The sequence below is a fragment of the Ictidomys tridecemlineatus genome, chromosome 6, assembly GCF_052094955.1.
Source record: "Ictidomys tridecemlineatus isolate mIctTri1 chromosome 6, mIctTri1.hap1, whole genome shotgun sequence".
NCBI classification, from domain to species: domain Eukaryota; kingdom Metazoa; phylum Chordata; class Mammalia; order Rodentia; family Sciuridae; genus Ictidomys; species Ictidomys tridecemlineatus.
The window spans coordinates 44,831,932-44,846,406 of record NC_135482.1 but is presented as its reverse complement, the minus strand read 5'-3'; the positions used below and the strand labels follow the sequence as shown (position 1 = coordinate 44,846,406).

The following is a 14,475-nucleotide window of genomic DNA, read 5'->3' as shown; positions in this document are numbered from 1 at the left end:
TATATCTTGTGAGATCTGAGGAAAGAATGAAGAACATGGATGTGTTTAACAAAGAACAGGGTTGAAAAGGAGATAGCAAAGATGTATCACAGAGAAAAAGAAAATCCTATATTAAATAGGGAGGCATTTTCTTAGGGAGGATTGGAACAGAGGATTGTGTTGGGATGTTGAAGTTTCATTAATGGTGTGTTTAGCAACAGCTGATAGTGGTGTCAGTAGTGGTGTTGTAGTGAAGTAAAGGTTAAATGTAGGAAAATGGTGTGGATTAAGGAAAGAGAAGTATTTCACCCTGTGTGTGATCTTTGGGCAGTCATCTTTTGAATATAAATGCCTGTGTCTGAAAAAGGCAAAGGATGAAAAAAGTTAATATTTTTGTTATAAGTTGGAGTGGGATACTAGAAAAGAAGTTTATTCCATAGGATTTAAAACAAATGTTTCTGTTGATGATTTCTTAATGACTAATTGCACAAAGGGGTAGAAAACCTGTGTTATTGAGGAACTGGTTCTAATATAGAGAAGCAGCTGAGGGTAGTGTGGCTATCTGAATAATAGCCTCCAAACATGTCTACATTGTCATACTACAGACTTCAGTTATCTTACCTTGTTACCTTGAAGGTAAAAGGGACTTTGCAGATATAATTTAAAAATGGATCTTGAGAGGGGAAAATTATCTTGGATTATTTGGGTGCATCCTAAGTGATCATTGACTTGTGAAAGCTATTCTGTTGATTAATTTTGCTCCCTGTACAGGACTAGAATGCTAACTAATTGTAATCACAGTGCTCTTAAGAGGAAGGGGAGCTAGGCGTGGTGGTGCTCCCAGTGGCTTGGGAGGCTGAGGCATGAGGATCACAAGTTCAAAGCCAGCCTCAGCAACTTAGTGAAGCCCTAAGCAACTTAGCAAGACCCTGTCTTAAAGATAAAAAGGGCTGGGGATGTAGCTCAGTGGTTAAGTGCCCCCTGGGTTCAATTTCTGGTACAAATTTTAAAAAGGAGGGGAGAATCTGAGACAGTGGCAGGGGCTGCACTGACAAAAGCTGGAGGGTGGAGTGATGCCAGGAATTCCGCCACCCTCTAGAAGCTGGAACAAGCAATGAAACATTCTCACAGAGAGCCTCCAGAGGGAATGAAGCCCTGCCAACATCTTTTTAGCCCAGTGAAACAGATTTCAGACTTCTGACCTCCAGAACTGTAGGAGAGTAAGCTTGTGTTGGTTTAAGCTGCTGAATTTGTTCCAGTAGCAATAGGAAGTAAATACAGGTAGTCATCTGCAGGTAGTGCTGTCATTGACTTTTACAATGAACATCTGCCAACTCTTCTTCAACTCTGAGCTTTGCAAATGCCACAGATTGCAAAAGATTCTGTTTCTGAGCTGTTATGTTCTGTGGGTTGAAAAATCAGTTTTCCAAGGTCGTGAAACTTCAATGTGGACTAGATTTGAGGTCATCTATGCTGCAAAGGGTTTTGTAGAAAAAACCCTTTCCACATAAATACCCTCATTCAATCTTCTTAATAAGGGCTTTATTTTCTTAAAAATGAGGAAACTCCAAGTTTTTTATTTATTTATTTTTTAAATACAAATCTTCTAAAACATTCATGGTTTGTTTTATGCAACTAAGGTTCTGAACCATCCAGACTTTTTGTGCATATGTATGGTGGAGGGCAGGGGGCGAGGAAGAAGATAGGGAGCCAGTGGGTTTTTTTCCTTCAAATGACCAGTATTTTCCCCAAATTATTACATAATCCATGTTTCCACAGTGGTTTGAAATGGTATTGGATTTTGACTTTAAAGCTGGCACTACAAAGTAGGTACCTGAGGTGAGAACTATTATAAGAAAAATCTATGTCTCTGAGTTGAAATGCATTCTGCTGTCATGTATAACTAATTAGAACAATTTTTTTTAAAAAAGAAAAACCTATGTCTCAAATAGGAGAATGTAGATATCTTCTTTTCTCCAGTTTATTTCTGCTTAAAATTTAACTTTAAGCATTTTGGCCAGAAAACACTTACAGTTTTCTGTGAAATAAATAACTTACTTGGTAACTCAGAGAAACCACAGGCCGAATTACTGTGAAGAACAGGAATACTCTTCTTAAGAAAAACCCACAGGAATTTCTGGAACGAAACTGTGATCTAGTTTACAAAATGGTGTGCCTCTGATGGAATCCGGGAGCTGAGAGTCCTGCCCCGCAGCAGGAGGTGCCTCTAAGTGACACAGGTCATTCTTCCAGAGCAGCTGGTAGACAGTGTGGAATGTGAATGTAATGCAGGGATTACCCTTAATAGGTCTCTGATCTCAGGGTTTTAAGAATCAGGTTGGGAAAGTGGACAGATGTACAAAAATAATTACCACACAGTGTGAATAAAACCTTAAAAGAAGAGTTTTACTCAGCTGTGACAGTTTCCCAAGACATGGTTGAGACAGTTACTTGTGTGTGCTGCATCTGTAGGGGACAGTCATCTTAATCAGTAGGGATCACTTACCAAGCCCAACACCTAATAATGCAATGTTGTTAAATGATGGTGATAGAGTAAATTTAGGTTATAACTAAGAGTCTAGGGTTATTGGATTATTTTATTTTTTTCTTGCTTATCTCTGAGATGCACACCTTAGAGTTGAAAGTGATCATTGGCTTGTGAAAACTATTCTGTTGATGAATTTTGCTCCCTGTACAGGACTGGAATGCTAACTGTTAGGGACACAGGAAGCTCAGGGGATATGAAGACATTTGGTATACCAAAATGAATTTTCATTTCTTTGGGGCCATGAAACTCTGCATGACTGCCTTATATGCCAGAAGTTGCTTCCATTAGTTGGATAAAGGAAACTCCTAGAAGGCATCTCTTAGCATCTGTTAAATCTCAGGTATCTTCAGTTAAAGTATTTATGACAACTGGGGTTCCAAGTGGATCCTCAACATAAAGAGTATTGTAAAGGATCTTGAGTTCTGGTCTCTGTATTCGCACTGCTTTTATTTATTTATTTTAAAGAGAGAGAGAGTGAGAGAGAGAGAGAGAGAGAGAGAGAGAGAGAGAATTTTTTTTTAATATTTATTTTTTAGTTCTCAGCGGACACAACATCTTTGTTGGTATGTGGTGCTGAGGATCGAACCCGGGCCGCATGCATGCCAGACAAGCGCGCTACCGCTTGAGCCACATCCCCAGCCCCTCGCACTGCTTTTAGATTAGTTGTTCAACTGCCTTCCTGTAGTCACACAGGAGAAAGCATACATTTTCTTCTCTTAGAAAGGTCTTAGGATTGTTTCCAACAGCAGCTAGACATAGTGACTAATTACTCTTAATAAATTATGCCAAAACCAAACTCACCTTTGGGGAGTTGTGGGGGGTGCAGGAGATCAGACCCAATTCTTTGTGCGTGCCAGGCATGCACTTTACCACTCAACTATGCTCCTAGCCCCAATATATTTATCAGCCAATCTTTATTATTAGAAAAAAATTTTTGAAATAAATTTTTTTACAATTAATCATACATGACAGTGGAATGCATTTATGCACTTTGATATACATAGATGGGATATAATTTCTCATTTTTCTGAGTATATATGTTGCAGAATTACATTGGTCATGTCGTCGCACATATACATACAATAATAATGTCTGTTTCATTCTACTATCTTTCCTATCCCCATATCCCCTCCCCTTCTCTCCCATCACTTCCTTCTACCTAATCTAAGGTAACACTATTCTTCCCTAGTGCCCCCCGCCTTTGAAATATTTAAGAAGTCAACAATCAATAGAACACATCAGGTATTTTCAGGAGGTGTGTTTTAATTCAGGCTCCTTCTAGAAAGCCCATAGCATGTAATCTTGCTGAGAAACAACACAGATTGCAATACACTGCTATAGTTTGGGTTTGAATGTCCTTCAAAGGCCTATGTGTTAAAGGCTTGGTCCCAAGGTTGGCACTACCGGGAGGTTCATTTGAGAGGTAGGGCCTAATGGGAGATCCACAGACCACTGGGGGAGTGCCCTTGAAGGGAATGGTGGGATCGCTACCTCTTCTCTTTTGCTTCCTGGTCATGAGGTGAGCAGTTTTTCTCTGTCACATGCTTCCGCCATTATGTGCTGCCTTGCCCAGGCCCAAAGTAAGGGGGACAACTGACTGTGAACTAAAACCACTAAAACTATCCAGAAAGCACCTTTTCTTTTTATAAGTTAATTGTCTCAGACAATTTGTTAATAGTGGCAAAAAGCTGATTAACACCCATCAAGGTTTTCTAGATTGAATATCAATTATCAGTAATATCTTGCTGAAAATCTAAGTCATGGTCACTTCTTTGCACAGGTGCATTTCATTTAAATATTTGTGTACTTGAGACTTTTCTGGAAAACTTTCTAAAGCGGTGTAAAACCCAGCTCCAAGCAAATAGTTATCTGGGAAAGAACACACATCAGGGTCTTTGGTTTTCATTATAAATTTCATTTTGTCACCTCAGTGTCAGGAATCTCATCTGACAGAGGACACAGAATGCCTCTACTCTAGGATCCTGATTGGTTTCAGCTTGGAACAGTTTTCTCTCCAACAATCATTAAAAACTAGACTGAACAAGGTGCAGTAGCGCATGTCTATAATCTCAGCAGCTCAAGAGGTTAAAGTAGGCGGATCGCGAGTTCAAAGTCAGCCTCAGCAACAGCAAGGCCCTAAGCAACTCAGTGAGACCCTGTCTTGAAATAAAATACAAAAAAGGGCTGTGGATGTGGCTCGCACCCACCCACCCACCCAAAAATACTAGGCTGATGCATTTGATGTAAAAGCACTTAACAGCACTATTTAAGTCAGTTGTTCCCAGATATGAATTAGCATATCTGTTAGCATTGCCTGAAAAACTGTTTGAAACTTGAGTCTGATCTAGGGCCTTGGAATCCATATTATAAAAACTCAAATGATCTCATCCTTAGACAGCTTTGTAAAACTGCTATTCAAGGTCTTTTAAATGTAATATACCAGTTACTTTACCTAAAAATGCCCTCAAAAAGTTAAGCCCAAGCAAAAAGTTTGTTCTGACAAAGTGTCATGTTTCCTTTTCTTGTATAATGACAGTTGGGTAACTCATCATGCACCACCCCATCTTGAGTTCCAGAAGGTTCAGAAATAAGTTTCACTTATACTTAATGCAGTATCTGTTCTTAGCCTGGGTTTTTACTATTTTGCTCATCCTAATTACATTGTACTTGCTCTCTACTGTCAGATTAAGAATTTTATCATATTCAAATCCTTTGATTTGCGTGCTACAGTAGCACATGCATATACATATGCCTGCTTTAAGAAGGGTTTAGTGAGTCCCCTAAAGATTGAGAGGATTGAGGCTGAGGGTGCAGCTCAGTAGGAAAGCACATGCTTAGCATGTGTAAGGCCCTAGGTTCAATCCCAGGACTGACTAACTAACTAAATAAATAAATAAATGAGGATTTAGCAAGATAAATTAGAAGTGTGTGAGAATAAAAAAAATAGGCAAGGCAATAGGAGTGTGGTTGGCATCCGAATGTCATTTTATCTGCAATCCCAGCTACTACAGCAACTGAGGCAGGAGGACTGCAAAGTCAAGGCCAGCTTGGGCAACACAGTGAAACCCTACCTCAAAACAAAAACAAAAACTTTTGGTTTTACTGTTATCTATTTCAGATTCTTTTGGAAAGTAGGTCATGTTATAAATAATAAGATTTAAAGCAGGCCTAGATAGCACCCGTTCAAAGGCTTAGAAAATGAAATCATCACATTTTTCGTGTCCTTTGGCTGTACTACCATGCCAGAGGCCTGGCATACGGAACTGAAGTTATGCCTGAGAATCATTTTGATTGAAATAATGATGAAGCATTTTCATGACTTTAAAGTCAAAAGGCATAAGTGCAAATTCCTATAATGATGTAGTACATTATTTTTTTTTGTAGAAACATGAGAAAAACGACAACTAAAAAATTCCCATGGTTTATAACATACCTGATATGTAAATTTAGCTACATAAATGTAGATACTTACATAAATGCCTGTTTTAAGAAGGATTTAGGCTGGGTGTGGTGGTGCATGCCTGTAATCCAAACAGCTAGGGAGGCTGAGGCAGGAGAATCAAAAGCTCAAAGCCAGTCTCAGTTACTTAGTGAGTCCCTAAGCAACTTGGCAAGACTCTGTCTCAAAATGAAATGGGCTGGGGATGTGGCTCAATCATTAATCACCCTGGATTCAATCCCCAGTACGTATGTACATACATACATACATACAATAAGGGTTTAGTGAGTTCCTAAATATTGAGAGGATTGGGGCTGGAGTGCAGCTCAGTGACAAAGCACATGCTTAACGTGTGCAAGGCCCTGGATTCAATACCCAGCACCAAACAAATAAAACAGAGAGAGAGAGAGAGAGAGAGAGAGAGGAGAGATTTATCATGAGAAATTAGAAATGTGTAAGGAAAAAAAAAGGCAAAGCAATAGGCATGTGGCTGGCATAAGAATGCCATGTCATCTTGCTAGATGGGCCAAAATCTTAACTTTCTAGCAGCCTACATGAAAAGAAAAATTCTCTGCTCAGAGAAGCGAGAAGTACTTGTGATAACAAATCTAGAAAGATTTCTATTTCCTGTCCGCTCTCATGGAGAAAGCACTTTGAAGTGGGTCATCTTGTCTCTCGGTACAGTTTCTATTGTGCAAAACTAGTAAAGTGTAGTGCAGGTCAGATTTTTGTATGAACTGGATAAGTTAAGAAATTTCCTGTCCCATGTGCTGGAGGGTGAGGGCAGGGGAAGAAGAGGGATCACTTTCACTGTTAGCCAAAGGAACAAGCATCATGGAATGGAAGGACTACCATTTGGTGAGAAAGTTTAAAGGAATAGGTTTTCTATATTCAGGGTGACATATACCAGATTTTTGTCTTTTTATCTCAATTGACTACTGCTAGTTTATGGGATATCTTTCTATCACTTAGAACAAACAATTTCTTCTGGGCAAATTTAGCATCATGGTTTGCCCCCTAACCTCTGTCTTGAACCTGCCCCTCCCTTTCATCTCTTGAACCCAGGGCCTTGCATATGCTAGACAAAAACTCTGCCAACTAAGCTATGTCCTCAGCCCTTCAGCTCGCCTCTTTCTTATCCTGTGGTTCCTTTATGTAGTGCATATTCTACCTAAAAGTATGTAGAGGCCATGAAAATTACCTGGGCAGGAGTGTCAATTAGGCAGCTTGGGAAATAGCCAACTAAGTAGCTTCATGGTTCACATTACATTTTTTAGCTATTAAAACATTATACAGTGCTTCTTAAACTCAAGTACATATAGAATCACCCCAAAATTTCTCCAAAGTATAGATTTCTGGACCCTACAACCTCAGGTTCTAATATTGTAAATCAAGTGTTGAAACTTAGGAAACAAATTCCATAGATGAATCTAATTTGAGAAAAGCTGGCTTAAAGGCTAATAGTACAGGTTTAAAAATTACGCAGAGTTTCAAATCATTGTCATTATGTTAAATTATATAATCTTGGGCAAAGTGATCTTCCTTTGCCTCAGTTTCTTCACTTGTAAAGCAAAAATTAAAAAAATTTTTCAAGCACAGGGTCATTTTAAGCATCAAATAAAATGAAACATCCTGCTACAGTACTTGGCAGGTAGTAAGCATCAATAAATGCCAATTATAAGAAAAACAAACAAAAATGCTTAGTGGTATTATCATCACATTATAATTTGAAAGATGGACATAGGATAGTGCCAGCCCTTTGGAATGTTTTTCTAACGTTACCTACAGCATTTATTCTTCTTTTCTTATATCCGAGCCTCCCTCTACCCAGGGTTTAAAAGTGTTCTCCATTAGAGTTCCTGCACACTCTTGGTTGCATTTTTGAAGTCCTTATACACAGAATAGCCATCCTTTTTTGCCTTGGGTCTACATCCTTGAAAGTTCCTCTTCATTCTTATCATATAACTGTGGAAACTGAATTCAAAGCCCAAATCTCTTTACAAATAATTTCCAGCTACACAGTCCGAAAGCTGCCCGCCTGAAAAAATTGGAGGATCCTGAGGCATGAAATAGAAAGAGACATGAATTATTTTTTAAAAATGTGTACATTTATATTTAATATGCCCATCTCAACAGAAAGCTTTTGAAGCAATTGCAAATTCAATCTGGTTCACTCAAAGTGAAAAAACATGGTTAAAACATTTGAGATGTTTTAAAAAGCATTGCCCAAAGGGTTCTTGAAGGAGGTAGAATTCCAAGAAGTTTCTAAATAAAACAAATATCTGGGTCTAGGATTTTCCAGTTTTTGTTTTGTCTCCTCCTCTCCCTTTTTACTCACTTTCTTTTCCAGTACATGATCTTCAGACTGTGTTTCAAAGAATATGATTCCAACTGCTCTCATCTGGCCTGTTTTTCTGGCTTAGTGTACAATATTGTGGTAAAGGCTTCAACATCAGTAATAATGACTGTAGAAAGAATGCCAAAAAGATCCACACTGACACAATTTAATAGAAAATTAGCTGTAAAAACACATTTACTTATAATAACGATACATACATTCACTAAAATAGTGTTAAAAATCAAAGCCCTCCATCCCTCCTCTCCCTTTTTTCTTTTTACTTTTTCTTCTTCTTTTAATGCTGTTACAGTTTTTAAATGTACAGTTTAGTGGTATTAAATGCACTCACATCTTACTCTTTTGGATGAAGAATCTAGGTCTCATCTTTGTACCAGTAGATTCCGGAGGAGTAGAATAATTCTTCCTAGAAAGAAAGATGCTCTGGAGAAGGAGCTTTGATCTTTCCTTGCACACTACTAAGGTAGAGTTACCTGACAGCTGTGGGTACCTGTACCTGTGGAAAGAATCATGGCAGTGTTAGAGGTGCAGATTTCAAAGACTCTGAAAGGTGGCTCTGATTATCCTGTGCCCTGTTTTTGGACCCTGACCTCTACTGTATCAGAACCCAGCAAAAAGTTTCTTTAAATTTGCCTAGAAAATAAGAATGCAGGGCTGGGGTTGTGGCTCAGCAGTGGAGCACTCGTCTAGCATGTGCAAGACCCTGGGTTCAATCCTCAGCACGACATAAAAATAAATAAATAAAATAAAGGTATTGTATCCAACTACAACTAAAAAATAAAAATATTTTTAAAAATTTTAAAAAATAAGAAAATAAGAATGCAACATGGGCGGTTCATCATCAGTAGCAAGCAGTTGTTTAGTAACAGCTGTGTAGAATAACAGGCAACAGCAAAATCACAGTCCTTCTGATCTTACTGGGAAAAAAGGACATGTGCATTGACATGTACACATAAATTAAAATTCTTGAAGACAATATGTTGCTACAGGAGTTCAGAAGTTGGAGTAATTTCTATAAGTTGCAATCATTTTTATCTAATTGTTGCATACAATGTAAATTTTAATTGAAATAAAATGTCTCATGTTATATGCAGAATTTGAAATTATGTACCCAAAAGGGAAAAAGGTTCAATAATTAGGTAATGTCAAAGCCAGTTTGTACAACTGTTTCTGTTATAGCCACATGACAGCTTCACTATAGGTAAAAGAGAAATACCTGATGGCCTTTATCAATCTGGTAGGAAAATAGGTTCTGAATTATGAGAGCTATGACTAATGAGTACTCCTTAGGAATGCACTTCTCTGTTAAATGCACTGCCCTTGTGGTCTGAAGCCTTTGATGTTCTTGAAGGCAATTGCACTAATTATTCTACATTATTTTCTTCTTTTTCTGGTGGAAGCATAATGACTCTAGTATAACAGAACAAATCTTCCTGTGGATGAAATAGAAATATCTTATAAAATATAAATATCATATATGAAGTCTGAATTCCCAGGATCTCAACAAAAATGAGAGACTATGGATTGTGGCATATATCTTCTCTTCACTTCCTATCAATGAGATCAATGCAGAAATTGAAAATAGAGCCCCACATTGATAAGACAGAAATCTAAATATATTACTAAGACTTTGAAAGATGTTTCAAGAAAGTGGTCAGAGCTGGGGATGTAGGTCAATGGTAGAGCACTTGCCTAATGTGCACAAGTCCCTGGGTTTAATTCCCAGAATCACAAGCTGGAAGGGGCATCAGTAGTTCAGAATTATGGCTCATCCCACCCAGGAGCATGGAAAAATGCAATCAGCTCAACTGTTGTCTGCTTATTAATGAAATCCTGGTTCACATAGTGGAGCTAAGTTGACCTGAGGGCTAAACCCTATGTCATTCTAACTGATTCAAACAGTGATTTTAACTGACATTTTTTTTTTTTCTGAATTAAGATCATTGGGGTCCCATCTGAGTGTTGAGGTTTGTCAGGGAATGCTCACCATCAGTAATTTTTAGATTGATTCAAACCCCTTGATCAGTGGAGGATGAATGAGAAAGTGGAATCCATTAGGCAACTTATAATGGAGGAAAATAGCAGAAGTGATTGCTGCACTTTTGACAGACTGCAGCATGTAAATTATATTATAAATGATGTGCAAATTTGCACCAATTACTTGATTCAAGAGCTCCCAGGTTTGAAGCACAAAGTACCGTATTTGTAGTCAGAGCAAAGTCTTCACCTTAAGGATGATTATTCCTGTAGGAAGGAGATCCACTTGGGCTCCAGGGTGTACAAGTTTTCAATTCAATGCCAAGGCAGTTGACTGCTTTTTCTTTCCTCTTCTCCCCTGTCTTGCAGACCAGATGACGTGCTCCTGCATCGTACGCATGATGAGATTGTCCTCCTGCACTGCTTCCTCTGGCCCCTAGTGACATTTGTGGTGGGCGTTCTCATTGTGGTTCTAACCATCTGTGCCAAGAGCCTGGCAGTCAAGGCAGAAGCCATGAAGAAGCGCAAGTTCTCTTAAATGGGATAGCCTTATGGGAAGCAAAGCACAGAAGCTGCACGCCTGGGCACATGTCCACCTGCAGAGCCCGTGTTTCCTGGAGCAGGAGATGGAAGGGGCTGAGACAGGTCTCCGAGAGCCTCCTCCCTCAGTGGCAGCAGAAACAGGCACAACTGGAAGACTTGGAACCTCATAGCTTATATTCCATGTGTCGTAGCAATGGCTAAAGGGTCAAGCTCTTAGCTATATGGAGTAACTGTTTCAGAAAACCCTATAAGAAGTTGATTTTCTTTGGAAAGTAACAGTATATTATTTGTATAGTGTAGTATACAAACCATTATGATTTATGCTACTTAAGAATATTAAAATAAGAGTGGTCTGTGTTCTTTTCTATTTCCTTTTTTTTATGCTTAGAACACCAGGGGTTTTAAAAAACAAACAAGGTTTTCTGCTTTTCATTTGACTCTGCTAGATTTAACTTTTACTTGACAGCAAGGATTTCTGCAGAAGCCTTGATCATACTGTATAACCTTCAGTTTCCACAATTAAAGAGTATCTTTTGATTCCTCCTTGAAGAATGAATTATGCACTGGTAATTCCAGTTATTTCTGTGTCTCTATGTCCTCTACCACCTGCCTAGGCCTCACCCATTATTTTTTACTTCTTAAGAGAGTGAGACGATTCTGAAGAAGGCCTGTCCACACTCTAAGAGCACAGGGCTCCTTGATTCATCCATTCATGTTATTTCTGATGAATTTTTATTTTATCTCTGTGCACTCTAATATACATGATATAAAGGACACTCTTCAGCTTATAATTAAAGGCTGTTTTCTGTTTTTATATTTTAGGTCAAAAAATAATGCAAAGTCAGTTCAGAGCATTTTTTCTTTTTCTTTGTCCTTGATTTGATGTTCTGGAGGTAATACAGGGAGATTGCCACAGTTTCATTTACTTAGACAAATCTGGAGATGTAACCCAGCTCCCACCACTGCTGCTGGGCTTTCTGTGCCTTGACCAAAAGGTCATCAGAGAGACCATACTTCTTTGCACCTGTTCATAAACTCAGATTCCAAATACCAATCACAGGTCTCAGTAAATATCAAAATTATATTCATTTACCATGTAGAACCAAACCTTTGTTTAAATGAAATGTAGATTTTTTAATGGAGGAACCACTGACAATAGTTCTTTCTGCTTCCTTTGCATATTCCACAGATATGTTTCTATTAGGAGAAAGGCAAATTGGAATGTAAGGACAAGTTCCCTTCAATTATTCCCATAGGATTCAAAAAAAGATCTGAATTATTGGGAATGATGATTTCCTGACTTTTGGTCCATAAACCAATGTTTATTTTACAATGTAAATTTTTGAGAGCATTATAATTCTCTATGAAAGAAAGTTGGATGAGTCTGATCACTTTTTTTTTTTCCCTAATTCAAGCGTTACAGGTTTCACTGTGAAAAAGGCCTTGAACACACTATTTATGACATCCTTTGAAGTAGCTACAGTGCCTTGACTTCAATCCCAGTTTTCTGTTGCCGTGTCCCTGTTGTCTTAGCAACACAGTGACTATTCTGAAGCAAGTAATATGAAACTGGGAATCAGAGAAAATCATCATCTTTGCATTACATGGGTGGGGAGATGAAGTCTACTCTCTTCATATTATCTTTATCCAAGAGTCCATGATTACTTGATGACAGAGAGTAGATAAAATTTAACAGTGCACGGACATATGTTCATCTTGAGAAAAGGAAAGTTGATATATATCAATCTGAGTTTTCATTTGTCAGTTTGATACTCATGGTTTATATTAACTAAATGCTTCCACTTAGGCTCAAAGAGCATGTACAACTGTATTGTATGGGTTGATTTTGGGGGGCAAGAGAAGAACACTGAATCCAGGAGGTCTTACGTAGTTTTAGAGTCTAACTTGCTTATAGCCAGTTAAATTTGAGGCTCCTTATTTATACTTAACAAAGGTAAAGCCCAAAGAAGCAAGGAAAGGACCTTTAAGGTTATAAAAGGCAAAGAAGCTTAACTTCTTAATATTTTCATTCTCTTTTTGTATATATCAGAAAATGGACCAAGCTGCTATAACAAAGAGGCCACAAAATGGGATGGCTCATGTAAGATAGAAGTTTATTTCTTCCTCAAAATGCAACCCAGAAGTAGTCTATGAGTTGAGAGTCAGTAGGCCAAGTCTCTTTCACATGGTAATCAAGGGATCCAGGATTCACCTACCTGTTCTTCTCTCATTACCAAGGGAGTTGTTCATTCCATGGTCAACAGGTCTCAGAGAAATGCATCTACTTTATAATTTGGAAAAAAAAAGGAAGTTGGGAGAAGGTATTTCTTTTTAAGGAAGTTTCATGCATCACTTGTGCCCAAATATGTTCTTCTTTACTTATTACCTAGCTCACCCTAGCTTCAAGGAAGGCCAGGTTATGTTTCCAGCTAGACATGTACCCTAATATACTTCAGGGGGAGTATTTCTAAAAGGTAAAAAAGGAGAGAATGAATATAAAATAAAAGACAAGAAAGATGGACAGCACTCAGTGGCCCACATCATGATGAAAATCTGCTGAGCAGGCATGGGAAAGATTCCTCGCCCTGCCAGAAGGTCAAGTCCTTCTTAGCTGAACTGCAGATCTGCTCTCTGGAAGAAACTCCCTTGTCCTTTGGGCTCTGTGGCCCCTTAATTTGAACTCTAGAAATGTTTTGCTAATCAACTCCCATGGTCACATCTGAAACTTTTGAGGGGTCTTACGGCTTTAGCAGCTCCCTTTCTGCTGGTGCAGACTTAATAGACCTAGATTACCTTAGGGAATTAAACAACAGGCCCTTACAGGCCAGGATTATAGCTCACCAGTCTGTCAAAAGACTTCAACTCCTTTTTTGATGTTGCTAACTGCTTTAAGCTTCACCATTTCTCTTTCCCTCTGTGCTTCGCATCTGGGCAAGCCCGTGGAAGCCTGGGTGACGCCTCCTTTGGGCCCAGCAGGAAGTTCAAATCACCCAAACCCTGGCCTGCTTGCAGGAACCTTCACCCCAGCCTCAGACTCCAAGAACAATAATAAAAGCCAAGCCAGTTCTGGACCCACTTGGGGAGTCTACTGTGTCTCCCTGGAAAGTCTCTGTATATGAATAATAAACGTTTCATACCCTTTTGGTGTGTGTGTGTGTGTGTGTGATATTAATGGTTCTGAACATCTGAACTGAATTCATAACCCCTGCCTCTGAATTTTGGGAAGTGGTGGCAACGAGGTTTCATCTGGTATTTTAAGGCTGATTATAACATTGATATAATTTCATCAGAAATGGTTTTCTGATCTGTTCACTTTCAGTTATTTCATGTGAAAGTAACTATAGCCAGAGCTATTCTGATTATAATTAACAAGCCAACACTTGCTGTACCTGGCCTATACCTCTGTACCTCAATTGGATAGCAGCCACCTTGAAGCCTCTTGGACAACGAGTTTAGGTGGAACATAATACTTTTCATCTCATTTTTTTTTTTCCTGCTAAGTTGACTCCCATTATCTGGTCAGTAATAGTTGACGGAAGACTTTCAAGAAAAACTCTGAATGATAACCACATTTTCTGCTGTTTGGAGTACCAGAGATGTTGAACCTCGGGGCAGAGACACAGCTTCTGCAAA

General features: G+C 38.7%; 1 protein-coding gene across 2 annotated transcripts in view; it reads left to right on the top strand.

Moving 5' to 3' along the window:
- Positions 1 to 13,983, top strand: part of Kcnmb4 (potassium calcium-activated channel subfamily M regulatory beta subunit 4) — a 63,449-nt gene extending 49,466 nt beyond the window's left edge. Inside the window, exon 3 of one of the 2 annotated variants that reach the window (XM_005328746.3) lies at positions 10,669 to 13,983. In XM_005328746.3, the coding sequence (XP_005328803.1) occupies positions 10,669 to 10,837 (169 nt within the window). In that variant the 3' untranslated portion in view covers positions 10,838 to 13,983. The remainder of the gene's footprint in view (positions 1 to 10,668) is intronic. The other variant, XM_078053142.1, reaches the window with a different exon arrangement.
- The last annotated feature ends 492 nt before the right edge of the window (positions 13,984 to 14,475 follow it).